The sequence below is a fragment of the Podarcis tiliguerta genome, assembly GCF_965153285.1.
Source record: "Podarcis tiliguerta genome assembly, chromosome: 2".
Classification (NCBI taxonomy): Eukaryota; Metazoa; Chordata; class Lepidosauria; order Squamata; family Lacertidae; genus Podarcis; species Podarcis tiliguerta.
The window spans coordinates 2,027,884-2,055,666 of NC_139535.1; the positions used below are offsets into that span (position 1 = coordinate 2,027,884).

The following is a 27,783-nucleotide window of genomic DNA, read 5'->3' on the forward strand; positions in this document are numbered from 1 at the left end:
TCCTTAGATCTTTTCATTTTGAAATTACACCTATTAATTCATCACTTAATTTATATAAAATCCTAAGTCGATTAAGTATCTGCAAGCTGATTCCAATTCATCTAACTTGACATATTTAACTAAATAATCATTAAATTTAGTCCATTCTTCCTCATATTCCTCCTCCTTCTGGTCGCGGACTCTTCCGGTTAGGTTGGCTAGCTCCGAAAAACCCACCATCTTCAAGGATCACAGCAATCTTAATAGCTGCAGCCCAATGTCATCAACCTGAACTAACCAAAATCATTTGGCTCTTCAGATAAGCCCTCATCATATCATGTGACGACATATAACAATTTTTTTGTCTTTCTTTTTAAGACTTTGGCTAATATTCCTAATCACTAAATGTCTTCCAACGTCCTCTTTCATCCATCTACAAAACAGTTCAAGATGAATCACAATTGCCATGCCTAGCTGATTCTCTTTTCATGCATACAACTCCCACTTTATTATTTTCAGGGTTCTGGAACAGACATTTGCTACATACAGTACCTAAAAGCAGCTCGTTCTGTTCCGTCAAAGGCAGGCAGGCATAGGCCTTTTCAATTAAGCGAGGCCATAGGCTTAAAAGAAATCGGAATCATCCAAATGCCGTTTTATGGAACTGTTATTTTGTACAACGTATACATGTTATGAAAGGGCTGTCACCTGCAGGATGGAGCAAGATGTTCAGGCTGGAGCAATGGCTTCAAGTTACAAGAAAGGAGATTCCAGCTAAACCTCAGGAAAGACTTTAGGACAGGAAGAGTTCTTCCAGAGTGGAAGAGACTCCCTTGGTAGGTGCTGGACTCTCTTTCCATGGAGTTTTTAAAGCAGAGGTTGGATGGCCATCTGTCTTGGACAAGATTCCTGAGATTCCTGACTTGCAGGGGGCAGGACCAGGTGACACCCAAGCTCCCTTCTATATGTTATGCTCAGTTGCAGTCACTTGGGACTAACTCCCTTATGGGACAGTTCATAAAGTTATACACTTTTGTAACCTAAGTCTGCCTTCAGGGATGCATCTGTGAACTGAATGAGTGAGTAAACTACTTTTACATTTACTATAATAAGATTGTGTCATATCTTTATGAGGGAGTAGAAGGGATCTTACCAGGAATCCTATATTTCAAGAGGCTTAAGCAAGCCTGCAACAAGCTAACCACCGTGCAAATTTACAAAAGAGGAATGTTTGGAACTCTGCTAAGTTCTAGAACTGGCTAATGCAAGTTAGGAAGGACATTAGTAAACAATATATCTTTCTCCTGTCTCCCTAAACATCCCCACACTTCCGACTCTCCCATTCTACGATTCTGTGATGGAAACTTGAGCCAAAGTGTTGCCACAGAAACTAGGGAGCTAAAGATGCTTTTCTGGCAGTGGGACAAAATGTCATGGCTAAAATCCTGAGAGGAGAAACCGGAAAATACTGGAAAACACTGGTTCCTTCCAGAAGGTTTTCTTCTTTTCTGCTGAGGCAGCTGGATTTATTATGATTTGCATTTTGTTATCTCAAGGTCACACCGAGCCAGAAAGATAAATTTGTGAGCTCAGTGGGCTGCTTTCTCTTTCTTACTTTCATTTTCTAACTTTCACATCTGCTAAGTCTCCTGAAGCTTTTATCTGTAATGAAGCTGAAAAATCTTTAGTAGAAAGTTCTTCTTTTGCCAACGAACTTTGCCTCTGCCTGATTTATGGAGAACCAGATGCATCCACTCCAAATAAGCTTCTGCGGTTCTGCTCCCCATCCAGACATGGAGCATCTTGGCATTGAAGACCAAGATTGGTCCCAGAAAGAGAGACTGAGGTGAATGTGTGGGTCATAAGCTGGGAGTTGTTGGAAAGGAGTCGCTGGGAGTGGCAGAAGATTCTGTTGAGCAGGTGAGGGAAGAACAGGAGGAGAGAGAAAGAGCTCCATAGAAAGACAAGGCTGGGTTGGGATGAGCTGGTGTGGGAATTACCGGCAGAGAAAAAGGTACATCCAGCAAAAGGGGATGCAGTGCAACTCCTGAAACTGTTCACAACACAAGCTATCATCTTATATGAGGAAAGGGATTTAATGTGCCTTCTTCCCCACCCCCCGTGGATTAGGAAAGATTAGTAAAAGAAGAGGAAGCAGGATTGGATGAACATTAAAAGAGACAATAATTTTGGACTGTGACTTGACTGAGATTTGTTGGAACAGTTTTAATATGGCTTTATAGAAACTGGACCTAGAAACTGGAGAAATACTAATTTGGATTACAGTGGTACCTCGGGTTAAGTACTTAATTCGTTCCGGAGGTCCGTTCTTAACCTGAATCTGTTCTTAACCTGATGACCACTTTAGCTAATCGGGGCCTCCTGCTGCCGCTGCGCCGCCAGACCATCATTTCTGTTCTCATCCTGAAGCGAAGTTCTTAACCCGAGGTACTATTTCTCGGTTAGCGGAGTCTGTAACCTGAAGCGTATGTAACCTGAAGCGTATGTAACCCGAGGTACCACTGTATTAGATGATCACTGTGTGAGTGGTTAAGATTTGAAGGCTGGGTTGTGGGGGCACAATGTAGGAAAAGTGCCATCTAAATACAGGATACTAAATACAGGATACTAAATACAACTGGGTTTATCCTGGAAAGCATATTCTGAATAATTACTGCTACAGAGGAACGATCACTCAGGGTGGGAGACGGGGAGAAGGGGGCACCCAGGGGAGAGCTGGGGGAGCCTGCCTTTCTATGTGTTGGCAAATGATATGATATATATGATACAAATGTGATAAAATGTATTTTTAGATATTCTCCCTCACCCTTTCTCTTTTCTATACAAATATGTTTTGTACAAATATGTTCTATACAAACATTTTAATAATGTTTGTGTTCTTGTTTTTCTTTTGGTTTTCCCTCTGTATGAATTCTTTGATGGGAAGTGAGAAGATCTTTCCGATTGAAGCTCTTTCCACATTCCAAGCACTTATAGTGTTTCTGACCTGTATGAGTTCTTTGATGGGTCACGAGATAGGAACTGTGACCAAAGCTCTTTCCACACTCATGGCATTGAAAGGGTTTCTCCCCTGTGTGAATTCTTTGATGGAATGTGAGCCTGGCCCCCTCCCGGAAGCTCTTTCCACATTCCAAGCACTTATACGGTTTCTCCCCTGTATGAATTCTTTGATGGATAGTGAGATTGGAACTGTGACGAAAGCTCTTTCCACACTCATGGCATTGAAAGGGTTTATCCCCTGTATGAATTCTTTGATGGGAAGTGAGCTTGGCTCGCTCCCGGAAGCGCTTTCCACATTCCAAACACTGATATGGTTTCTCCCCTTTATGAATTCGTTGATGGAAAGTGAGAGTGTAACGGTGACGAAAGCTCTTTCCACACTTATGGCATTGAAAAGGTTTCTCCCCTGTATGAATTCTTTGATGGAAAGTGAGAGTGGAACATTGACGAAAGCGCTTTCCACACTCATGGCATTGAAAGGGTTTATCCCCTGTATGAATTCTTTGATGGGAAGTGAGAGTGGAACGGTGACGAAAGCTCTTTCCACACTCATGGCATTGAAAGGGTTTATCCCCTGTATGAATTCTTTGATGGATAGTGAGATGGATCACCCGGCTGAAGCCTTTTCCACATTCCAAACACTGATGTGGTTTCTCCCCTGTATGAATTCTTTGATGGGAAGTGAGACTACTACTCAGACAAAAGCTCTTTCCACATTCGAAGCACTGATAGGGTTTCTCCCCCGTATGAACCTTTTGATGCGAAGCAAGACTCTGCCTGTAACGGAAGCTCTTTCCACATTCCAGGCATGGATATGGTTTCTCCCCTGTATGAATTCTTTGATGCAAAGTGAGCTGCACCCTCTCACTGAAGCTCTTTCCACATTCCAAGCACTGATAGGGTTTCTCCCCTGTATGGACTCTTTTATGCTTTGTGAGGTTGGTCCTCTCCCGGAAGCTCTTTCCACATTCCAAGCACTGATAGGGTTTCTCCCCTGTATGGACTCTTTGATGGGATGTGAGCTTGGTCCTCTCCCGGAAGCTCTTTCCACATTCTAAGCACTGATAGGGTTTCTCCCCTGTATGAACTTTTCGATGGGAAGATAGATGGGAACTTTGACTGAAGCTCTTTCCGCATTCCAAGCACCGGTAGGGTTTCTCCCCTGTATGAATTCTGTTATGGGAAGTGAGACTCTGTCTGTGACTGAAGCTCTTTCCACATTCTAAGCACCGATAGGGTTTCTCCCCTGTATGGACTCTTTGATGGGATGTGAGGTTGGCCCCCTCCCTGAAGCTCTTTCCGCATTCTAAGCACTTATAGGGTTTCTCCCCTGTATGAATTCTTTGATGGATAGTGAGACCGGAACTGTGACGAAAGCTCTTTCCACATTTGAAGCACTGATAGGTTTTCTTCCCTGTATGAACTTTTTGGTGCAAAGTAAGACTGGCTCTCTCCTGGAAGCTCTTTCCACATTCCAGGCATGGATATGATTTCTCCCCTGTATGAATTCTTTGGTGTCTAGTGAGAGTGCTCTTCCAACTGAAGCTCTTTCCACATTTCAAGCATTGATGGGATTTTTCCCTGGTATGATTTGGTTGATGCAAAGGGAGACCCTGCCTGTGCCTGAAGCTATTCTCACACTCCAAACGCTGATAAGGTTTCTCCTTTGTATGAATTCTTTGATGGGATGTGAGCCTGGCCCCCTCCCGGAAGCTCTTTCCACATTCCAAGCACTTATACGGTTTCTCCCCTGTATGAATTCTTTGATGGCTAGTGAGATTTGATCTGTGACTGAAGCTCTTTCCACATTCCAGGCACTGAAAGGGTTTCTCCCCTGTATGAATTCTTTGATGGGAAGTGAGACTCTGCCTGACACTGAAGCTCTTCCCACATTTCAAGCACTGATAGGATTTCTCGCCTGTATGAACTCTATGATGGCTAGTTAGATTGGAACTTTGACTGAAGCTCTTTCCGCATTCTAAGCACTGATAGGGTTTCTCCCCTGTATGAATTCTTTGATGGGTAGTGAGATGGATCGCCTGGCTGAAGCTTTTTCCACATTCCAAACACTGATGTGGTTTCTCCCCTGTATGAATTCTTTGATGGAAAGTGAGCCCGGCCCCATCCCGGAAGCTCTTTCCACATTCGAAGCACTGATAGGGTTTCTCCCCCGTATGAATTTTTCGATGGGAAGTTAGATGGGCACTTTGACTGAAGCTTTTTCCACATTCCAAGCACGGATAGGGTTTCTCCCCTGTATGAATTCTTTGATGCAAAGTGAGACCATCCTTCCGAGTGAAGCTCTTTCCACATTCTAAGCACTGATACAATTTCTCTCCACTGTGAGTTCTTTCGTGTGAAGTGAGGCTATCCCTCTGAATGAAGCTCTTTCTTGGATGGGAGGTGGACTGGGAGCTCTGATGGATGTTCTCTCCACATCCTGAATATTTATAAGACTTCTCTGATATGTGGATTCTGTTGTGTTCCCCCTTGTTCTTCCCTTCCAATTCATCACCTTCTGCAATGAAGAGAGAAACTAATTAGCGCCTCGGGAAGAACAAAGTTAATGAATGCTTGTGATAGAGGAAGAACTGAAGAGAGTTAGAAGTGTTTAGCCTGAATTAGGCCCTGAGTCACCTGAGCTACTAGTCTCAATGCCAGAGCTGACTTAGCAGTTGAGCTGCTCAAATATGGTGGCAACAGATGGCTAATTAATATAGTAAATGTGTTATTATTAGTAGTATATTGTCATCTAAAATTTACAAATCATAAACTTCAAAATAATATATATATATCAGTCCATAACCAAGTAGTCAATGTAATGGAATGCTGGTGGGGAACACCACAATGTCTTTCAATGGATGATGTCCAAGACGTCCGGATTGAATCAACTGTTTTGAAGATGAATCTTTGTCAGCTGATGATGAAATTGAATACATTACATACAACGAATGACAACAAAAATAATACTGAGCAACCTTCATATTAAATAATGAATAAATAATAAATAATGAATACATACCAAATAATTTTAGACAGAATATCCATATAGGTAAATGTAATACTTGTGGATCAGAGCACACTAACCAGTGTAGCTAATTGATACTGATAAAACAGATGTATAGAACTTATAAGGTTATCCTCGGGTGTGGGAAATAACAAATATTTAAGGACAATGCAAGAAAATGTAAAGGTACAGAGTATCAAATCTAGCATCGCAACGCAAGCTGAAACCATAAAGTTACAGATTTAAATAAAACAGTTGAAATCTAGCTCTGAATTCAAACCCCCGGATGTGTGGATTTGAATAAAGAAATCAACCTAGTTTCTTGTCACAGTAACCTCTTGTAATCTTTCCTAATCCCATGTTTTCTCTGCTTGAACCAAAGAACCGTGTAGAAATCTGTGTCTGAATGATGATATTTGATAAAGTGTTCAACTAGGGGTGCCTCCATTACAAGCCACCCAACTGTATGGATATTCCATCTAAAATTATTTATTATTTACTCATTATTTAATTTGCAGGTTGCTCAGTATTATTTTTGTTGTCATTCATTGTATGTAATGTATTCAATTTCATCATCAGCTGACGAAGCTATACTATCTTGGACCTCATCCATTGAAAGGCGTCGTGGTGTTCCTGTCAGCATCGCCCTTGAGCCAGTGTTACCAACTGGACTCATCCACCTCAGCCCCGACTGGGCTAGGCGAGCTGGATGGCACTTCTAGAGACCACCTTCCTCTGCGGAACAGGTCCAAGTGCCGTGGACTCACAACTCAGAGCTGTGAGCACCGCAAATCACTCCAACAAGAAGACAGTCGTTGTGCAGCAGAGTACAGCAGAACATAAATCACTCGGACGACAGCGCTGAAGAATATCTTCTTTTATTCACTAACAGCTACTGTACTATACAAACTATATACAAATGGAGATGCTGGACTGCACTGAGTCTTACAGCTGCTTTTTGCAGCGACCTTATCTACACAGAGATAACACTCAGTCTTTTCGACACACTGACTGACTCACTCCCTGACCGACTCTCTCTCTCTGACTCTGATCAACTCTCTCTGATGTGGTGCTGGAGCAGAATAAGTAGATATAAGAACACGCCTCCTTCTTTCTGCAGAGTCAGGAGACTGATGAGGAGATTCTTGGGTATGGGAGGGGTGAAATCTCCTCAGTTCCCCACCAGCAATCCATTAGTTTGACTACTTCTTAGTTATGGACTGATATATATATATTATTTTGAAGTTAATGATTTTAATATAATTATCTTGAACTATATCAGGGTTGTTGTTGTTGTTTATGCTGTTAACCATACTCCAATATATTTTACTTTATCACCAATCCACTCACTCTCTGTAATTCATTTTTTGACTGTGCATCCATGCTTTTCACTAACACCTTAGTTTCCCCTCTATTTATTTTAAAAAACTGCAGCATTTCCAAGCAGCCTTATTGCTTCTAATACACTACTAAGAGGTTCCCCTAAAGATAATACCGCATCATATGCAGAGGACTTCAGTCTGTCATTTTGTTGCCCCACCCTCACCTCCTTTTATATCTGGAGTTTTCCTTGTTCTTCTTGATAATACATAGATAAATGTCCCCTTCTGTATCTTACATTTTTCTAAGAGAGTATTATTCACAATCATGTTTGCCATGTGTTCCGTATAGATTGTCTTATTTCCCTTTAGAAAAGCCTCTCCAATCCCTGTCTCCTGCATGAGGGAGTTCCAGTTTTACCTACACACTGTGAAAATTTTAAGTTGAATGTAAATAAAGCATTCTGCAATGGAGACAAGATGGTGTTTCTTTTCTTCTTCTTTTTTAGATGATCTTTATTGAATTTTTAGTTACATACTATACATACACATACATTATGTTTCACATTTGTTCTTGCTCTCCCGAGTTGACATCCCTCCTTCCGGCTTTTTTGTGTCGTCTTTAACTTTTCCCATTGTCTTTGTCCATTTGTTCTTCTTTTTCCCCCATAAAATATCTGTAAACAAATAAATCTATATATACAATTCTTTCTGTTTGTCTATATTCATTTACAAATATTGTTCAACAATAGTCCTAATATACATTTTTAATTCAATTTGATATTATTATCCAATAAATTTCTTTTGTTTTCCCGTTGTGAGGTTTATTTTAGCTCTACTGGTTTCCCTATTTCAGATCGTCTTCTCTAATTTTGCCCATTCTTTTTGATATGTTATGTCGAATTTTTGCTGTTAGTTTGGCTATTTCTGCATACTCCATAACCTTGTACTACCACTCATCTATCGTAGGCAATTTTTGCTGTTTCCACACCTGAGGCAGCAATAACCTCGCCGCTGTTGTTGCGTAGAAAAACAGTTTCTGGTCATTCTTGTCAATATCCTCTTCCCACCATTCCCAACAGGAATGACTCTGTTTTTTTCTTTAATTCGTTATATATATTTTTTCACTATGTCACATGTCCAACACATATGGAAGAAGCTGCCTTCCTTCACCCCACACTTCCAACAGTTCTTATTTCCCGTTTTATACATCTTTGACAAATCAACTGGCGTGAGGTACCATCTGTACATCATTTTTAACAGATTTTCTTTTAACAATGTACAAGCTGTAAATTTTAGGCAAGTGTTCCATAATTTTATCCATTTTTCATACTCAATGTTGTGGCCTACATCTATTGCCCACTTAATCATGAAACTTGTGATTTCTTCATCTTTTGTGTGCCATTCTAGTAAACACTCATAGACCTTAGATAGTGTGTTTTTTGTTATTTTGTAGTATTGCAGTTTCTAGTATTGATTGTTCATACCCGCTTGCTTTCTTATCTTTTGAGAAGATGTCATTCATTTGACGGTATTCCATCCAACTTGATAATTTGTCTTTTAATTCCTCATAAGGTTTGAACTTAATTACAATATTCTCTTCCAGTAACATGTCTCTATGGGTCAACCATTTTCCTTTCATATTTAGTCTTTTCAGTGAAAATGCCTCTTGGGGTGACAGCCACCATGGTGTCTTCCTTTCAAACCGCTCTTTATATCTTATCCAGACTTCAAATAGTGGTCTTTTTATGATGTGATTTTAAAAGTCCCGATGTACTCTGACCTTGTCATACCAAACGTATGCATGCCCCCCGTATCTGTTTCCGAACCTCTCCAGATCTAATATGTCTGTATTTTCCAAACTGAACCATTCTTTTAACCATGTTATATATGCAGCTTCATAATATATTTTGAGGACCGGTAATGAAAAGCCTCATCTTTCCTTTTTATCCGTTAAAAGTTTGAATTTTATTCGAGGCTTTTCCCCCTGCCATACAATCCTAGAAATCACTTTTTGCCACTCATTGAATTGGCCTTGCCCTGTTTTAATTGGAATAGTTTGAAATAAAAAGAGCATCTTCGGTAGGACACCCATCTTAATAGCTGCTATCCTTCCACAGAAGGATAGTTTCAGTCTGTCCCATATTTCCAATTTTGTTTTTACTTCTTTCCATGTTGTTTTATAATTATCCTTAAATAGGTTTGTATTTTTCAGGGAGAGCCAAACACCCAGATATTTTATTTCTGTTTTGCTTTGTAATTGGTCTAATTGTTCCTCATTAATGTTTTTTACCATCATTTTTGTTTTACTTTTATTAATTTTAAATCCTGCCATCCCTCTAAATTCTTCTATTACTTTTAATGCTTATACTGTCGAAGTTTGAGGTTCTTGTAATGTCAGGACTATGTCATCAGCAAAAGCTTTAACCTTGTATTCCTTTTCTCCACATTTTATTCCTGTAATTTTCCCTGTTTCTCTTATGTTTTGAAGTAATACTTCCAGTATTGATATACGTAAATAATAGGGGCGACAATGGGCAGCCCTGTCTTGTGCCCTTTGTAATATGGAAGTTCTCTGTTAATCCATTATTTGTTATAAGTTTTGCATTCTGATCTTTATAAATTGCCTCTATACTTCTTAAAAACTTTGTTCCCAGACCCATCATTTCTAAGTTGTGTTTCATAAGAAACCAAGACACGTTATCAAACGCTTTTTCCGTGTCTATGAAGATTAGTGCAGCCTGCTTATTTATTTTTGTTTCTAAATATTCAATTATATTTACTATGTTTCGTATATTGTCTTTTAACTGCCATCCTGGTAAAAAGCCTGCCTGATCTGAATGTATATGTAAAGTCATAAAGTTTTTTAATCTCTGCGCTAGTATGTTTGCAAACAGTTTATAGTCGTTGTTAAGCAATGATATTGGTCTAAAGTTTTTTGCGTTTGTGAGATCTGTTCCTTGTTTTGTTATTAGGGAAATAAATGCTTCTTCCCATGTGTTGGGAATCTGCCCTTTTCCCATTATATTATTCATTACTTCCTTTGGTGAGCAGACTAATTGTTGACTTAACTTCTTATAATATTTAATTGGTATGCCATCCGGCCCTGGGGCCTTCCCATTCTTTCCTTGCTTAATTGCATCTATAATCTCTTCTTCTGATATTAGTTTTTCTAGTTGTTCGCTTCTTTCTTGGGAAATTGCCCTCAGTTTATGTTTTCCTATATAAGTTCTTATCTTCTCCTCATTTTCTTTGGGTGCTTTATATAGTCCTTTGTAAAATTTAAGGAAAACTTTCCTTATTTCTTTTGGATTATCTATTATTTCATTATTGTCTTTTATTGTATTTATGATCCTCTATCCTTGTTTTTTCTTTAGTTGCCAAGCTAACCATTTTCCAGTTTTGTTTGCTGATTCAAAATTTTGCTGTTTTAGTAGTTTAATTTTCCATTCCACCTCCTGATTTATAATCATAAGATAGTTTCATTTGCAGCAATTTACTTGCTTGTTTTAGTTTTGGGTCCTCTGGTTTCCTAACCACCAGGTTTTCTATTTCTTTTATTTAATATTTCTACTTTATTCTTTACCCTTTCCCTCTTTTGGATACAATTCTGTTGCAGGAAGAATCCTCACATAACTGCTTTGCTTGCATCCCAGACTACATTTATGTCTGTACCTTTATTTTGGTTTAATTCAAAGTATGTACTTAGATTTTTTTAATTCTTTCTAATATTTCTGTACTGTCTAACAAATTGTCATATATTCTCCTCCTCCTAGCTGTTGCGTCTTTAGTCTTCCATTCCATTGCAGTAACATTATGATCTCATAATGTCTTTGGTAAAATTTCAGCTTTCACCATTCTTGTAGTTAGTTCTTTTGATAGCCAGATTTGATCTATCCAGCTCCAACTTTGATTTGGTTCTGCATAATATGTGAATTGTTTTGTTAATGGGTTTTTTAGTCTCCATATGTTCACTAATTCATTATTCTATAAAAGAATGCGGTAATTTCCCCTGGTCCGATTTCACTCTTCTTATTGATCTATCCAGTTCAGTGGAGATTACCTCGTTGAAGTCTCCCAACAATATAGTATTATAGTCTATGTAGTCATCAATATTTCCTCTAATTTTTTTTTAAAAGTCTGCTTTCTTTTTGTTTGGCGCATATATCCCCACTATGATTATTTTTTCTCCTTCTATTGTACTTGTATTCCTATTATTCTTCCTTCATTATATTTAAATATTTGTTGTGCACAATATTTATTTTTTACATATATAACTCCTCTCTTCTTTTGCATGTCTGAGTAAATAAATACATTCCCCAATTTTTTATTCTTTAAAACTCTATTGTGTTTCCGTGTTATGTGTGTTTCTTGTAAACAGATTATGTCTACTTTTAAAAAAATAACTCATTCAATTTTATTTCTTTTGGCTTTATTATTCATGCCATTAGCATTCCATTATATAATTTTAATTGTCATTTTGATTTAATTAAAAACAATTTTATTTTATTGTTTACACTTAAATATCTCCCTCTTCTCCCTCTTGTTCTTGTTTATCCTCTTCACTTTCCTGTTCCCCTCCCTCCAACTCCTTATATCTTCTTCCAAATTTCTGCATTTCTTGTACTGTCTTAATTTTAAATTTCTTGTCTTTATAGTAAAATGACACACCTTCTGGATACTCCCATTGGAGCCTTATTTTGTTAGCTGTTAATTTTTTTGTCAATTCTTTGTAAACATTTCTTTTGTGTAAAAAACGATTGGGAATATCCTTAAACATCAAAATTTCCCCATCTATAATCAATTGTTTTTCTCGGCTCTTCCTCAGAATAGTATTCCTCACTTCTGGTGAGTTAAAGATTGCTAAACAATTTCTAGGGTATTTTTTTTTACTTGCCTGGACCGAGGTGACTTTTATTCTGAAAACATTAATCACCATGTAATCTAAATCCTCCTCCCTCATTTCTAATACTTTAGCAATTTCTATGATAAGTCTTTCTCTCACATTCAACCCATCTTTCTCTGCAAGTTCCTGAAATTTCAAGTTCTGTGCTTTTTGGTTCATTTCAAGAAAGGCTGGATTGTCTAATGTATTTTCTGGTGTTTTTTAAAGTTCTTCCATTTGCCCTTTCATTATTTCCCTTTCTTTACTTTCCCTCATTTCTTTTTGCATTTTTTTCGATTGTTCTTCTGTTGTTGTTTAGTCGTTCAGTCGTGTCTGACTCTTCGTGACCCCATGGACCAGAGCACGCCAGGCACTCCTGTCTTCCACTGCCTCCCGCAGTTTGGTCAGACTCATGTTTGTAGCTTCAAGAACACTGTCTAACCATCTCGACAGTTCTTCTACTGTTTGTATTTTTACTTTCAATTCCTTCATTTGTCCTGATAAATCTAAAGCCACTTCCAATAACCTTTCCCCAATATTTTTTTCACTTTCCTTTACTTCTCTCCTGATTCCTCTTATTTCTGCCAATATTTTTGCAAAATCTCCCTCCCCTTCTATCTCAGCTTTTGGTGTCCTCTCTCCTGTTGTTGTTATTTTTGCTGTCTTACTCATGTTTCTTTAATTAATAAATAATTTTTCAAGATGCAGTTCCACAAACTTCCGCTGGGGGTTATTTTACCCTGTTTGCAAGACACTTATTTTCTCTGCTAGTCCCTCATTCACCACAAGGTGTCTCTATCTCTCCTACTTCCTCTTTTATCACACACAATCATACACAATGATAGTCTAAATTTCCTCTCCTAAAGAGCAACTTAACTCAAACAAATATACAATCAAATACCTCATATATTCGATATCTGTCCGATTGTGTTCCATTTATATCAACACCTTGGGTTTCCCCAGACCTCAGCCCCCCCCCCCTCGTATTCAGTTCACAATCAGCTCCATCGTTCTACACAGCATCATGAGTCGCAAACAATAGGAGAGAAGTAGCAGTTCTAATTCCCCCTCTGTTGCCACGTAGGGAAGGCTGCAAAAAGTCTCAAATCGCTCAAGGCCAATATTTGTAAACGTTGAGAAGTAAAGTGCAAACAATGTCTCTAAGCTCTCTGCAATCCAAAATCTTCAGTAACGTCCAGTAGCCGTGTTGTTACAATGTTGTTACAGTATTATGATGGGTCTTTATGTTCAATGGTGTTTCCAACCTGGTATTCCCAAAAGCACCTTAACAGTACGTACAAAGTTCTGAGTTCCTCACAAATGTACTGAATTTCACAGGTATTTGAAACATGGTCCTATATCTCCCAATTAAATTTATTTGTTCAGCTTTATCTTGTCTCTTAGCCCTTCTAGGAGCTGAGACTCTTCCTTCTTGGACTTTCTTTTTAAAACGCTGGCTTACTCATACTGATTTTTTTCCCTTGCGTCATTTTCTCCACCAGCATCAGGAATTCCTTTGCTCCCAAATTGTTAGAACTCTCCCCCGTACCTCCTTATTCTTTTGCTTCTTTTCCACTTTTTCTCTTGTTTTGGGGTGTGGGGTTTAATCTTAAGCCTCAGAATACTTTACCGCTTCCCCGTTCGGAGCCTGTGGTATCGCTTTGCAGGTCAGAATGGATTCTAGCGTTCATGTCTTCAATCCTGCCTCCTTGCCGAACACCGACAGGTCCGGTGTGCACACAGGGGAGATGCCTCTGAACGCAGCCAGCCTCCCAAGCCTGAGGATTTACCTCCTCGGGTTACAAGGTTCGCTTTTGCCCTAGCGTAACCTCAATTTTGCCTCGCAAAGCTCAGGACCTCTCTGGAAAGTTGATTCTGCGCTCCTTCAAATGGCGGTGGTAAAACAGGAAGTCAAAAACATGAACTTATTTCTGTGTTCCTGCAGTTAATTCGTTCTCCAGCTGGTGTCGCTGTCTTTTATTGGCAGCTTGCTTTGTTTACTTTACTTGCTTCACTCCTCCCCCTCCTTCTTGGGCGTTGTCTCAGACAGTCATTCAAGCAGCATGAGACAGCAGTTTCCCCCTCACCATTTTCCTCTTTAGGAGGGCCTTCCGTCACTCACTACCCCTCCTTCCAAGCTCCACCGTTTGTCCCTCTTTTCCTCTTTCAGTCCTCAAAATTATCTTAATGTGCTGGGGTTCTCCCCTTCACTCCACTGTCTTTGGCAGCTTGTCCGTAGCTTGGGGAAACCCCTTTGAAAATAGCTTGGCACATTTGAGATTACATCTGCAATGGCGGGGGGGGGGGATAGTAAATACTACCAAAGTCTTCCCCTTGTCTATTCCTTTCTGCTTCAATTAAATCTAGTCCCCAAGACGCAATCAGGCTTCAGGCCTGGAAACCAGAAGTAACAGCAATTAATTATATTCAATTATTTACTGCAAGATTTCCAAATATTTTGCTGTCCTGGGTATTGATCCTTTCTTTTTTCCTTCTACTATTTAAACTTAAGATGTCCAATAATTTCTAATTGTCCATTTTTTGTCTTCACTGTCGGGATCTCCGCTCGGCCAAGCTGACAATGCCCATCTTCCTCCGAGTCCTTTGGAATCGCCCTCCCGACAAATAATTAACGACCTGAGCCTTTGATGAGGCTCCAAGGCACGTTCAGTTCAGCAGAGTTTCCAGCACAGGAAAGAGACGAGAGGTTTGGGCTACATTGTTATGCTTTATTTCTTACTACGCAGACAGCAAAGAAATATACACCCTCTTCCTGTGAGAGCAGAGAGCAACTGAACAAAGGAACAAAGGAAACAGGAAACCAGGAAACATCACATCCGTCTCCTGCCTCCGTGAGACTTCCAACAGCCTGGAAGGCCTCTGGAATGTAAACAGAGTCCTGTGACTTCAAGCAGCTGCTCAGTAACAAACAGAAACATTCACAACCCTTTGCTTTAGATTCTTTTCCAGCCGGTAAGTCTGGCGTCCGGACCAGGCCTGGCATCTAGCCCAAAAATTAAGTAGTAGTGCTTATTTTTTCACTACTCCAGGTTACATTCCTGCTTGGAAAGTTCTTAAGGACTGACCTGTATTCTTTGCTTCATGATACTTGTTCTCCAGAGTGAGAAATCCGTCTTTTAAAATATTTTCTCCAGGAGCTCTCAGTTTCTGCTGCTTACTCCATCTTCAACCAGATGGTGTTTCTCCTTTGGGAAGGGATGGGCAACCTGGTGGCTCAAAAGGCTATGGGCTTGTTTTCTAATAGCAGCAGCTGCAGAGAAACTCCAGGATGGGGAACATCCTTGAAAGCTCATTCTGGGATCAGAGTGAGAAATGTTTGCAGACCTGCCACCCAGAGCCCTCTTCTTCTCCCCACTGCATTGCCTCACCCCCTTCAGGACAAGATCTTGGGGTTCTTAAAGCAGCTTTCCTCTCCAGGAAGACAGCTCCGTTCCCATGAACCCTGGCAAGCCCAGTGCAGCCAGCTCAGCCCTCTTGCTCTCCTCTTTTCTCCACGGAGGAGCCCCAGGCAATGCCCCTGCCCAGAGAGGCTTCCCTTAAGGCTCTGGGCTGGAGACCTGAGCTGATCTGGAGGAGGATCTGGCAGGGGGAAAGGACAGTTTGGCAGGTGCTCCTCCACTGGAAGTGGCATTCTGGGAATGCCCTCCCCCCAGACCCCTCCCTCCTTCTCCAAAGAGGAAGAGGAGCCTGGATGCAAAGGAAGAACAGAGCTGCAGACCTCCTGAAACTTGCCCCCTCCCAGACTTTTACTTTTTTACAATCCCACCACATATGATGAAATGTACCTTCCTTTCCTTTCATTTTTATACATTTTTGCTACTTTGACCGGTGATAGATACCATCTATACATCATTTTCATATAGTTCTCTCTCAATAATATACAATCTGTAAATTTTAAATTTACTTTCCACAATTTTATCCAATCCTCAAATTATGGCCTATATCTTGCGCCCATTTAATCATTACCAATTTTACTTCTTCATCTTTGGTTTCCCACTCCAAAAGAATGTTGTATGCCTTTTTAAAATAATTTTGTATTTTCTTCTATCCCTTCCCTTTTGGGATTTGGAAACCGAATATGAGAAGCTTTTCTTATTATCCTCTTTAAATATATCCTTAAATTTTCTGTGATACAGCCAGCTCTGAAGATGTTCTTTTATTTCATCATATTCTTTCAATTTTAACTTTCCCTCTTACTCAACCAGCCATTCTTTGTATGTTGGCCACTCTCCTCCCCCCCCCCAATGTTTTAAGTGATAGAAATTCAATAGGTGATAGCCACCAGGGTGTTTTTGCTTTTCCATACCAGAGGTAGGCATGCCATTCAAACCTATTATCATGTCCTTCCAAGTCTGTTATTTCCCCACTTTCTAGCTTGATCCAATCTCGTATCCAAATTAGGGATGCTGCTTTATAATACAATTTTGAGTTTGGAAGTGAGAATCCGCTTCTTTCTTTCACATCTGTTTAAATTTTATTTATTTATTATGATTATTATTGGTTTCCACATACTACAATACAGATGTACCAAAGCCAAACCATTTCTTCCCCACCCCCCCATACATTTACATTTACATTTCCTCAATCCATCATATTATTATTTTCTCCTTCCTCCCACTTCCCTCCGCACCCACTCGATTTCCTCCACATTATACAATTTACAATAATCCTTGCATTCTACAACCTTCTCAAATCATCTATATATTCTTATTATCTTTCCTTACTAATTTTTTTCCATCCAGTACTTCACATCTTAATCTAGGCATATTAGCGTATAATTTTTTGAGCAATATTTTGCCATATATTAATCAAAACATTTCCACTCCTTTTTAAATTTTTGATTCAACTGATTTATTATTATAGCAGTAAATTTTGCCAAAATTAAATATTCATTTAGTTTACAAATCCATGCCTCCTTTGTGGGTATAGTTTGTGACTTCCACCTAGTAGCAATCACTATTCTAGCAGCTGTACTTGCATATAGAAAAAAATCTTTCCCCCCCCATGGTATCTCTTCATCTATCAATCCTAGGAGATTATCTCTGGTTTCTTTGTTATTTATATTTTCAACATCTTCTTTAGTTCTTCATGTACTACTATCCAAAATTTCTTAATTTCCTCTCACGTCCACTACATATGTATTGTTGTTCCTATTTCTCCCCCACATCTCCAACAGAGGTTGGATTTCAATTTATATATCTTTGCCAACTTAACTGGCATTAAGTACCACCTATAGAACATCTTTACAAAATTTTCTTTAATTGTATATGAGGCAGTAAATCGTATATCCTCTCGCCAGAGTTTCTCCCATTAGTCTAGATAGTATGTCCGAGATCCTGAGACGATTTAATCATTGTTTCTTTCACTTCTTCCTCCATCAATTCCCAGTCCAATAAAAAAGTATATGTTTTTTATGACAATTTCTTGTTATTCTGTATCACTGTGACATTAAATTGTGAATCCGCTTTTGCAAGTCCTTTGTTTTGATCCGAGTTAAATATACTTCTAAGTTGTAATATAATGCCATCTGTCAGCTTCATATTGCCATATGTCTTCATAGGATTTTAATCTGAGTTTCCCTTGTTCCTCTTCCAATAATTGTCTATATGTTGGCCAATTTGTCCTCATATTCAATTTTTTAATAGCATATTCCCCCAGCGGTGATATCCACCAAGGTGTCTGTGGTTCCAGATGTAATCTATATTTTATTTTTTATACTTGGCTTTTTCCCATTCCAGACAAATCTTGATATTTCTCTCTGCCATTCTTTGAAGCACGTATTCCCTGTTATTACTGGAACAGTTTGGAAAAGAAATAACTTCCTTGGGAGTACATTCATTTTTATAGTTGTAATTCTTCCCATTAAAGAAAATTTCATCCTGTTCCATGTTTCCAAGTTCTTTTAATTTCCTGACAATTTTTTTCATAGTTGTCTTTAAAAATATTTCTATTTTTTGATGTTATCCAAACTCCTAAATATTTTATTTTTTTATATGCCTCTATCCCTACCATCTCTGTTATTTCTTTCTTTTCCGATTCTTTAATATTTTTTAATAACAATTTAGTTCTATTTTTATTTAATTTAAATCCTGCCACTTGACCAAATTCTTGTATTATATTCAATACTCTTGGGAGAGAATTTTTTGGATCTTCTACTGTTATTACCAAGTCATTTGCAAATGCTTTTAATTTGTGTTCATTCTTTCTGATTTTAATTCCTACTACTTCTCTATCTTATCTTTCTTGTCAAGACTTCCAGTACCAGAACCAACAACAACGGTGACAAGGGGCAACCTTGTCTAGTTCCTTTTTGTATACTGAATTTATCCGCTATCACCCGATTTATAATTATTTTTGCATTTTGAGCTGAGTGAACAGCTTGCATTCCCCTATTACAATTTACTCCAAATCCCATCTCTTCCATCACCCTCTTCATGAAGCTCCAAGAAACATTATCAAATGCTTTTTCCACATCTGTAAATATTAATGCTGCTTTTTTCTCATTTCTCACTTCCAGGTACTCTATAATATTCAATACATTTCTGATATTATCTTTAATTTGTCTACCTGGAAGGAATCCAGCCTGATCATGATGAATAAATTCTTTTAGAATTTTTTTCATTCTATTTGCCAAAACAAAGGCAAATAATTTATAATCATTATTTAACAATGAGATCGGCTTATAACTTTTTACTAATGTCACATCCGAATCTTGCTTTGGTATCAAAGTTATATAGGCCTCTTTCCATGTTTCAGGAACATCCCGTTTTCAAAATCTCATTTGTTGTGTCTTTCAAAGGGTTCACAAGCTGCTCACTCCATTTTTTGTAATATTTTGCTGTTATTCCATCTGGCCTTAGAGATTTCCCTACCATAGTCTGATTTAGAAGAAGAAGAAGAGTTTGAATTTGATATCCCGCCTTTCACTCCCCTTCAGGAGTCTCAAAGCGGCTAACATTCTCCTTTCCCTTCCTCCCCCACAACAAACACTCTGTGAGGTGAGTGAGGCTGAGAGACTTCAGAGAAGTGTGACTATCCCAAGGTCACCCAGCAGCTGCATGTGGAGGAGCGGAGACGTGAACCCGGTTCACCAGATTACAAACCACCGCTCTTAACCACTACACCACACTGGCTCCATTGCCTCAATTACTTCTTGGATTGAAATTTCTGTATTTAATATCCTCATTTGGTCCTCTGTTATCTTTGCTAGTTCACTATTTTTAACATAATCTTCTATCATCTTTGGATCCTCCGATCTTTTTCTGTAAAGATCAGTAAAATATTTTACAAAGGCCTCCCTTATTTCTTTTGGTTTCTCAGTTGTTCTACCATTAAGCTTTATCCAATTCACATAATTATTTCGTTCACTTTTTCTCAATTGCCATGCGAAAGGTTTCCCTGTTTTATTAGCATTTTCAAAGAATTTTTGTTTTGTTTTTTAACTTTCATGCTATTTCCTCATTGATTACCACTGAATATTGTGATTGTAAAATTATATATCCTGCTTTACTATTTCTTTATCTAATGCTTTTATTAATTCTTTTTCTTTTTCTGCTATTTTAGGTAAAATCTCTTTCTTTTACCTTCTTTTTACCTGAATCTTCTTGAATGAATAGGCCTCTCATCACCGCTTTGCTAGAGTCCCAGACTGTTTGGAATTTGGTCTCATTAATAATAATAATAATACTTTATTATTTATACCCCGCCCATCTGGCTGGGTTTCCCCAGCCACTCTGGGCGGTTTCCAAAAAAAAACTATTAAAATATTCTAATACACCAAACATTAAAAGCTTCCCTGAACAGGGCTGCCTTCAGATGTCTTCTAAAAGTCTGGTAGTTGTTGTTCTCTTTGACATCTGGTGGGAGGGCGTTCCAGAGGGAGGGTGCCACAACCGAGAAGGCCCAATGCCTGGTTCCCTGTAACTTGGCTTCTGGCAGTGAGGGAACCGCCAGAAGGCCCTCGGAGCTGGACCTCTCAGTGGCTGCATATAGATGTTGAAAAGCATGGGGGAGAGGACAGAACCCTGAGGCACCCAACAAGTGAGAGCCCAGGGGTCTGAACACTCACCCCCCCCACCACTTTCTGAACACGGCCCAGGAGAAAGGAGCGGAACTACTGTATGACAGTGCCCCCAGCTCCCAGCCCCTCAAGACGGTCCAAAAGGATGTTATGGTTGATGGTATCAAACGCCGCTGAGAGATCCAGCAGAACTAGGAAACAGCTCTCACCTTTGTCCCTTATTCAAAATTATTCAAATTTTGTTCAAAATATTTACTTATTGTCTTTTTTGTCCTTTCCAGAAAGACTTTATCATCTAATATTTCTTCATTCAGTCTCCACCAAAAGGTGGACTGCGCCTCTTTCTGTATTTCCATAATTATAGAATCATGGTCTGACATTGTTCTTGGATCTATTTCAATTTTTTTGATTCTTGACTCTAATTCCTTAGAGACCCAAACCGCATCCAGTCGGGCACTGCTTCCATAAACATGAGATAAAAAAGTGAACTGTTTTTCAAATGGATGCTTAATTCTCCAAATATCTATCAATTTTACATTTTCTGTCATTTCAAAAAAAGTTTTGGGAAGTCTACCTTCTTTCGTGTCTTTCTTCCTATCATTCTGTCTTTCTCTGGCGATGGGACTCCATTAAGATCTCCCACCACTATTATTTTCTCATCTGCAAATTCTAGCAATTCTGTTTCTAAATCCTGAATTTTTTCCCATTTGGTGCATATATCCCTACCAAAATGATTTTTCCTCCCTCAACTTTAATTTGTACCATTAATTTTCTCCCTTTCTCATCCTTTTGAATTAATTGTGGTTCAAGTGCAGGTTTTATGTACAAAACAATTCCACGATTTTTGGAAACATCTGATGCAATAAATTCGCTCCCTAATTCTTATTACTCAAGATTTTCTCATGCTTTCTTGCAACATGAGTCTCCTGTAGGCAAATTATATCCAAATTCCGTTTTAAAACCTCATGCCACACGCTGTTCCTTTTCATATTATTGTTAAGGCCATTGACATGCCAGGTTAGTAATTTAAGATTTGCCATGATCTGATTCATTTTTAAAATATTTGCTTTTTTGCCCTGTTCTTTCAGTCTTTTCCAGTTCATCTCTGTGCATCTCAAAGGGGGTTCTGAAGTCTCTCCCTGAGCTTTGAAACTCTGGGTCTTTGCCATGTTTATCCAGAAATTTTTGTACCTGACTCTCTGACATTAATCTGAATCTCTTTCTCCTATAAGTAAAGGAAACTCCCTCTGGGAATTCCCATTTGTAATTTATTCCTGCTCGTCTAAGAACTGATGTCAGGTTTCAATACTTCCTTTTCTTGACTCTCAATTTAAATGGGATTTCTTTAAAAATGTCAACTTTCTGCCCTTCAACCACCAGGTCATCCTCAAAGCTTTCTGCATTACTGCATCTTTCCTTTTCCTTGTTGTAAAAGTCAAGAGTATGTCTGGTGGCTGTCTTTTCTCTCTTGAAGCTCGGGTCCAAACTCTGTAAACATTCTCAAAACATTCTTCCATTCCTTCTTGTATCCCCATCCATTCCCCCAATATTCCACCCAGATAGCTAGCAAGGCCTTGCTCCTCTTCTCTTTCCAACAACCCTCTTATTCGAACCATGTTAGGATTCAATTTTAATTCTAAAAGTAAATTCTGTTGTTCTTGTCTTGTCTTTCTGCCAGGCCCCCTATCGCCCCAACCAAAGCCAGCTGATCTTCCTTTAATCCCTCAGTCGACTCCACTCTTTTTTCTAATTTTTCTACCTTTTACCTCCAAAGCATTTACTTTTTCATCCAGTTTATCAAATTTCTGCAACAATACTTCCTTGGTGTTCTCTATGTCTGACTTCCATCCGTAAATTGTTTGTTCATAGTCTGCTCCAGCCCTTTCCTGAATTCTGCAAAATATAAAGCCATACGTTCCGCCATTTCTGTTTTTGGAGTTTTTTCTATCTCTTCTTGTGCTGAACCTCTCCTTCTTTCTGATACTCTCTGTTTTACTGGCTCTTGTTTAGATTTCTCTTCCATGTCAGTTCTCAAAACAAACTGTTCCCAAACACTTCTGTCTCAAGGACACTTCAGCCCTCCTGTCTTTTTCTCACTCTTGCCTTGTATACAACAGTTCTCCCACCCATCCAATTCCCACACCCTTTTATTTTTTATTTTTCTTTATACATTTTCCTTCATAAACAACAGTAAACAACAAATACACAACAAATACTAACCTGAATACTAACCTAAATAAACAAGTACTAACCTAAAATACTAACCTGAATAAACAAATACAAATAAACACCCTGAATAAACACCCTTTTAAACCTGAATAAACACCCTTTTAAACCAAACTGTAACACTTTCAAACTTACTGTAACTGTAACACTTTCAAACTTACAGAATTATAAAAGTTCCACACTATCCCCCCCCCCAAAAAAAGAGAGAGAAAAGAGGGCAAAATCACCTTTATATACAATCTACCCAAAAAAAAAGAATAAAAAAGCAGGCCACAACAAAAGTCTAATAGTTACCATTGTTCAACCTTACTGTTACATTGTCTCCTTGATTATGATTAGCACTTGGCAAGCTTCTAGTTATATTATAATCCACAATGTGTCTTGTAATCCAAAATATTTCCACCATAAGTCCAAAATTTTTTCAGACATATTTATAGTTCAAATTAGATTTGTAATCCAAATGGTAATTGTAATCGAATATACTGTAGATTCCAGTGTATAAGGCGACTTTTGAACCCCGGAAAATCTTCTCCAAAGTCGGGGGTCGCCTTATACGCCGGGTATGGGTGGCGCGGAGCAGAGCCCGCTGCCCGCTACTGCGGAGGCGGCTCCAAACCAGCAGCAGTGGGTGGCAGGCTCAGCTCCGTGCCAGGCGACTTTCTCCCAGTGCGGAGCTGAGACCGCCCCATGTTGCTGCCCAGCGTATTAGGCAGCTGGGCTTATAAGATGAACCCCCAAATTGCAGCTGCCAATTTGGGGGGGTCGTCTAATAAGCCTAGTCACCTAATACGTCGGAATCTATGGTATATATGCTATTTCTCTCAGTTTTTATTCCAATACAGGCCCCTCCCCCCCTGCTTTCTCCTACTAAGGCTCTTACCAGGCACCTAACCTTCTTGGGATTACCTCCCAGTTATGGAAAAGTGTCCTCCTGCCAAGCTTTGGTAGGACTTGCCTTTTTAGAGGCTTTTAAAAAAAGAATTAGCAATGTTTTCAAGCCTTTCAATGCTTTCATTCATAAAAACTGCATCCCCATTCAAAAAAACTGAGAGTACTCCAATCGCTTCCTGTATCTTCCTTTTAAGGAAACAAAGAACAAAGAGCTACAGTTTCTTCTTGTATCCAGAGTACATAGTGTTAATAGGTAGCAAAGTAACAAAGTGCAGTTAAAAAAATATCTAAAGGCTGATGTGTCTCCAAAGGTTTTTTCCCCATTCATAAGTCTGTACTGCAAAATCTTCCCTTCAAAAGACGGAAGTTGACTTCCTGTTTAGACTCTGTCTTTGCCAAATCTAAATTAAATCCAACTCTTTTTATTTTGAAAAGTCCATTGTTGTTGACAATACCTTTTTTCCTTTGAAAGTCTGCCGCTTCAGGTGGCGATTTGTGGTTTCAGGTTTCCGAGCTGCGCTGGAGCCACGGGCAGGATCAAGCCACTGTCTCACACCCACCCACCCACCCACACACCCACGCGCTCCCGATGCAGCGTCGGGGCTCCGGCAATCGCGGCAAGCCACTTCACGCCCGGCTGGTCCCCTCGGCACCCCACTACCTGTAGGGCACTTTTGGGGGGGGGGTGTCTAACCCTGGCACTCACTTCCACTGATCAAAAGCACCGGTAACGGTCGTCTTTTAGATGGACGACTCACACCGCCTCGCCATTTCCCTTCGCAAACAAATTGGAAGCCCAGGATCAGGTTACTTTCAAGAGTCATGACTTCTAGTGCTGCCTGAAGGATTGGTAAGTTGTCTGACATTGGTAGAGCATTCAATCACGGTGCTGGTTTTAGACATTTTGAGCTGCCAATACATTGTGGTGGTCGGGGAGCTGTGATGTATTCCTAGCTCAAATTGCCTGCAGGTGACAAAGGCGCAGGCAGGCAGGTGGAGGAGCCTGAAATGGTGCCCCCCTGAGCAAGCCCCAATACCTCTCCGGTTCCATCCATGTCCCCATCTCCACTCCCCTGGAACTCACCAGATCTCTCGGAGGTCCCTGGGAGGGAACGCTCAGAGGCTGTGAGGAGGGATGCAGGAGACAACCTGACCAGGTCAACCGTCCATCTTCCCCTTTCCATCCTTATGAGCTTTGCAGGATCCGTTTCTTCCATCCTTCCTGAGGAGTCGAGAAGCCACAACAAGCTGCAGGGTCCTGGGAGAGAGGAAGAAGCAAAGGGAGCCTCAGAGGCCCTGCAGGGATTTTCTTGCCCTAGATAATCTCCTGCCCCTGGAGAAGCACAAATGGGGCAGCCCCTTCCTAAGAGAAGCCCCATTTCTAAACATCTCCAGTGATTCCAATTTCTTCTGTATGCTCCTCACCCCACTTGCAAGCCTGGCACGGTCTGCACAGTAGTGACCTGAGAGTAGATCCCATTGAACTCAGTGGGGATAACTGACAGAACTTGGTAAAAAAACCAGTCACCGTCCTGTCCCCAAACCTGAAAACTGTAACCCCAGAGCATGGGCAGAAAATAGCAGAGTAGATATTACATGTAGGTGCCCCCATGCTAGGTGCTTTGTATTTAGAGCCCTGTTCACAATCTTTGAGCTTCTTCATCACCAGCCAGATGTTGTGGCCATATTTGCCTCTGCCTGGGGTTGCATGGGGACCAAATCTGTACGTGGAAACAGAGGAGATGGCGATGCCACATTTTTGAAATATCTTGAGACTAGAGGAAGATGGCGTTGGAAGATGGCTGACAATAACATCTCTCTGACCCATACGAGGTATTAAGGGGCTGCTATGGGAAGTAGGCAGCCTTCCCGACCCCCTCAAGATAGTGAGGGGGACTGCCTTGCCAGCGGTGTTCATAATGCACCCCCTGATCCGAGAGATGGGGGTGCCGAACACTTGGCAGAAGCCCTCGGTGGAGTCAGATCTTCCCGACGCCGATTCCAATCAGCGCGTGCTGGTTGCTTCAGCTTGGAATTATAATTGGAAATAATAGGATTGGAAGGAAGGCTGAAGCACATATATCAAGTGAAGTTCGACGATAAGACTGCTGATTAATGGATCTCTGTGACCGGGAGCGACGGATTGATAAGTAAATCTTTTGATGAACCACCACTAGGAGAATGTATGTCTGGAACGAAGGGGGGGGGGTGGAGGAAAAAACTCTTTTTTTCCTTGCATGATGTGATAATAATAACCCTCCACCCCAGAAAGAAATAAGATCGTCGCGTTTTAATAATCATAAACAGAACTTTAAGAACTGTGTGGGGGAAAATATAATATAATAAGAGAAGATCGAATGGTGAGAAAGAGGAAAATTTCTATGACGCAGTTAAAAAAAAAATGGCGTCTCGCCAAGACAGGCTGGCCGGAGAAGAAAACAGGGGGAGGAGAATCAGAGAAGGAATGTTGGAATGCAAGTTTGACCTGACAGAGCCCCCTAATTTATTTGATTTATTGGGCTAGCCTGAGGAAAAATAATGGACAGACCGAAGATTAACTTTGTTTATGGAAGTATTTAACAGAGGTTGTTCCTGAATAATATGAGTTTGGAAGAGCATAAAACCCACACAGAGACGCCAAATTTTCAATCTGTTTGTGAAAATCATCAGAGATCGCAAAGAAAGGAATAAATGATAACAACAAGAAGAGAAAGAAAGTAATAAAGGTCTATCCGAATCGAACTGGATGGAACTGTCTAATAAAAGCAGCAAATAAGTGATGTCTGGAGTCATCTGGAATTTTGGACTCGTGCGGAGCTTGATGTATGGGTACCCCCCAAAAAATTTAAAATTTGGCTGTATAATCTGGAACTAATGTGATTTGAACAATGTGATTTGATTGTTAATAAAAATTATTTCAAAAAAAGAAGAAGAAGAAATATCTTGAGACTAATACACCACTCCTTCTTAGATATTATCTGTGTTTATACACCATCTTCACAAGTCTCCAGTCTCGAAATGTGGCCCCCACCCTGGCATGGAAGCTGTCAAAATATTGATCTTCCACATGTCCTAAATCTCTTCTGTTCTTAAGAACACCAGGCATGTATATCCTCCAAAAACGCCAGAGGTGAGCTTTAAACTCCTCTTGTGACAAGATTCCCAAAGGCTTAGGGTAGCTTGATAGAACTAGTCTATTTTGAGATAGCACCAATGTCTCCTGTTAGTAGTAGGAGCCACACAATGACTGATAATCCCTCTTTTGTCCCAGAAGGTGGGGAGTAGGTGTCTTTTATCCTTGCTTTATTCTTCTTGATAATACATAAATAAATGTCCCCTCCTGTATCTTACATTTTTCTAAGAGAGTATTATTCACAATCATGCTTGCCAAGTATAGAAAAGTCTGTCCAATCCCTGGCTCCTGCAGGAGGAAGTGCCAATTTTACCTACGCACTGTGGAAGTTATAAGTTTAATGTAAATAAAGCATTCTGCAATAGTATCAGCTGCAGAGAAACTCCAGGATGGGGAACATCCTTGAAAGCTCACTCTGGGATCAGAGAGAGAAAAGTTGGCAGACCTGCCACCCAGAGCCCCCTCCTTCTCCTCCCTGCATTGCCTCGCCCCCTTCAGGACAAGATCTTGGGCTCCTTAAGGCGGCTTGACAGCGTCTCCTCTCAAGGAAGGCAGCTCCGTTCCCTTGAACCCTGGCAAGCCCAGTGCAGCCAGCTCAGCCCTCTTGCTCTCCCCTTTTCTCCCCGGAGGAGCCCCAGGCGTGGCCCCTGCCCAGAGAAGCTTCCCTTGAGGCTCTGGGCTGGAGACCTGAGCTGATCTGGAGGAGGATCTGGCAGGGGGAAAGGCATTCTGGGCATGCCCTCCCCCCCCCAGACCCCTCCCTCCTTCCCCAAGGAAGAGCAGAGCTGAAGACCCCCTGGAAACTCGCCCCCTCCCAGGCTTGGCAGAGAGGAATGGGGGGGGGGCAGGACCCTCTGCTCCCAGACTTGGGGGTCTCCCCCTGCAGCCCCGGGACCCCCTTCTCCCATGGGCACCCCAAGGGGGAAGAGAGAGGAGACTCACCGGATTCTTCCCAGGAGGGAAACCGAGGCAGCGCGGGGAGGAGACAAGAGACAAAAGGCGGGACTGGGCACGGAGGGAGGGGATTCGCTCTGGAGGGCCCGCCCCGCCTCTCTACTTCCTGTCCTCTCTAGGACTCCGGCTCTGTTCCATTTAACCCTTCGCAAGCTGAGCACAGCCCCCTGGCTGGCTGGCTGGCTGTCCTCCTTCCCTCCCAGAATCCGGGTGATCCAGGGCATGTGCAGAGTTCGCTGTGATTCTCGGCTCAGAGTCCCTCAAGATAGCAGCTTAGTGCCCTGCCCCCAGGTGGGTGGGGTATAAATGAAATAATAATGATGATAA

General features: G+C 40.5%; 1 protein-coding gene and 1 long non-coding RNA gene across 5 annotated transcripts; both read right to left on the reverse strand.

Moving 5' to 3' along the window:
• Positions 1–2,837: 2,837 nt before the first annotated feature.
• Positions 2,838–27,638, reverse strand: LOC310670145 (uncharacterized protein). Of its 4 annotated transcripts, XM_083424899.1 has the most exons (4): positions 27,445–27,638; positions 24,966–25,090; positions 24,454–24,627; positions 2,838–5,518 (listed from the first exon to the last, which is right to left on the reverse strand). In XM_083424899.1, the coding sequence occupies exons 3-4, from the start codon at positions 24,584–24,586 to the stop codon at positions 2,862–2,864; spliced, it is 2,790 nt and encodes a 929-aa protein (XP_083281025.1). In that variant the 5' UTR covers positions 24,587–24,627; positions 24,966–25,090; positions 27,445–27,638; the 3' UTR covers positions 2,838–2,861. The 4 variants fall into 4 exon arrangements, 2 of the variants coding, with proteins under 2 accessions (XP_083281025.1, XP_083281026.1); XM_083424900.1 differs by lacking the exon at positions 24,966–25,090; XR_014507535.1 differs by lacking the exons at positions 2,838–5,518; positions 24,966–25,090; positions 27,445–27,638 and adding exons at positions 18,279–19,022; positions 20,540–22,145 and having other exon boundaries at positions 24,454–24,537.
• On the reverse strand, positions 17,067–19,877 carry LOC310671191. Its single transcript, XR_014507879.1, has 2 exons — positions 19,362–19,877; positions 17,067–19,110 (listed from the first exon to the last, which is right to left on the reverse strand). It is a non-coding gene; the product is annotated as an uncharacterized lncRNA (long non-coding RNA).
• Positions 27,639–27,783: the final 145 nt, after the last annotated feature.

Excerpts from the sequence above, each read along its gene's own strand:
- LOC310670145 (XM_083424900.1), bottom strand. The coding sequence starts at position 24,586 with ATGGAAGAAACGGATCCTGCAAAGCTCATAAGGATGGAAAGGGGAAGA. Across the intron at positions 5,519-24,453 it reads AGGGACCTCCGAGAGATCTG|AAGGTGATGAATTGGAAGGG; the intron begins GTGAGTTCCAGG and ends TCTTCATTGCAG.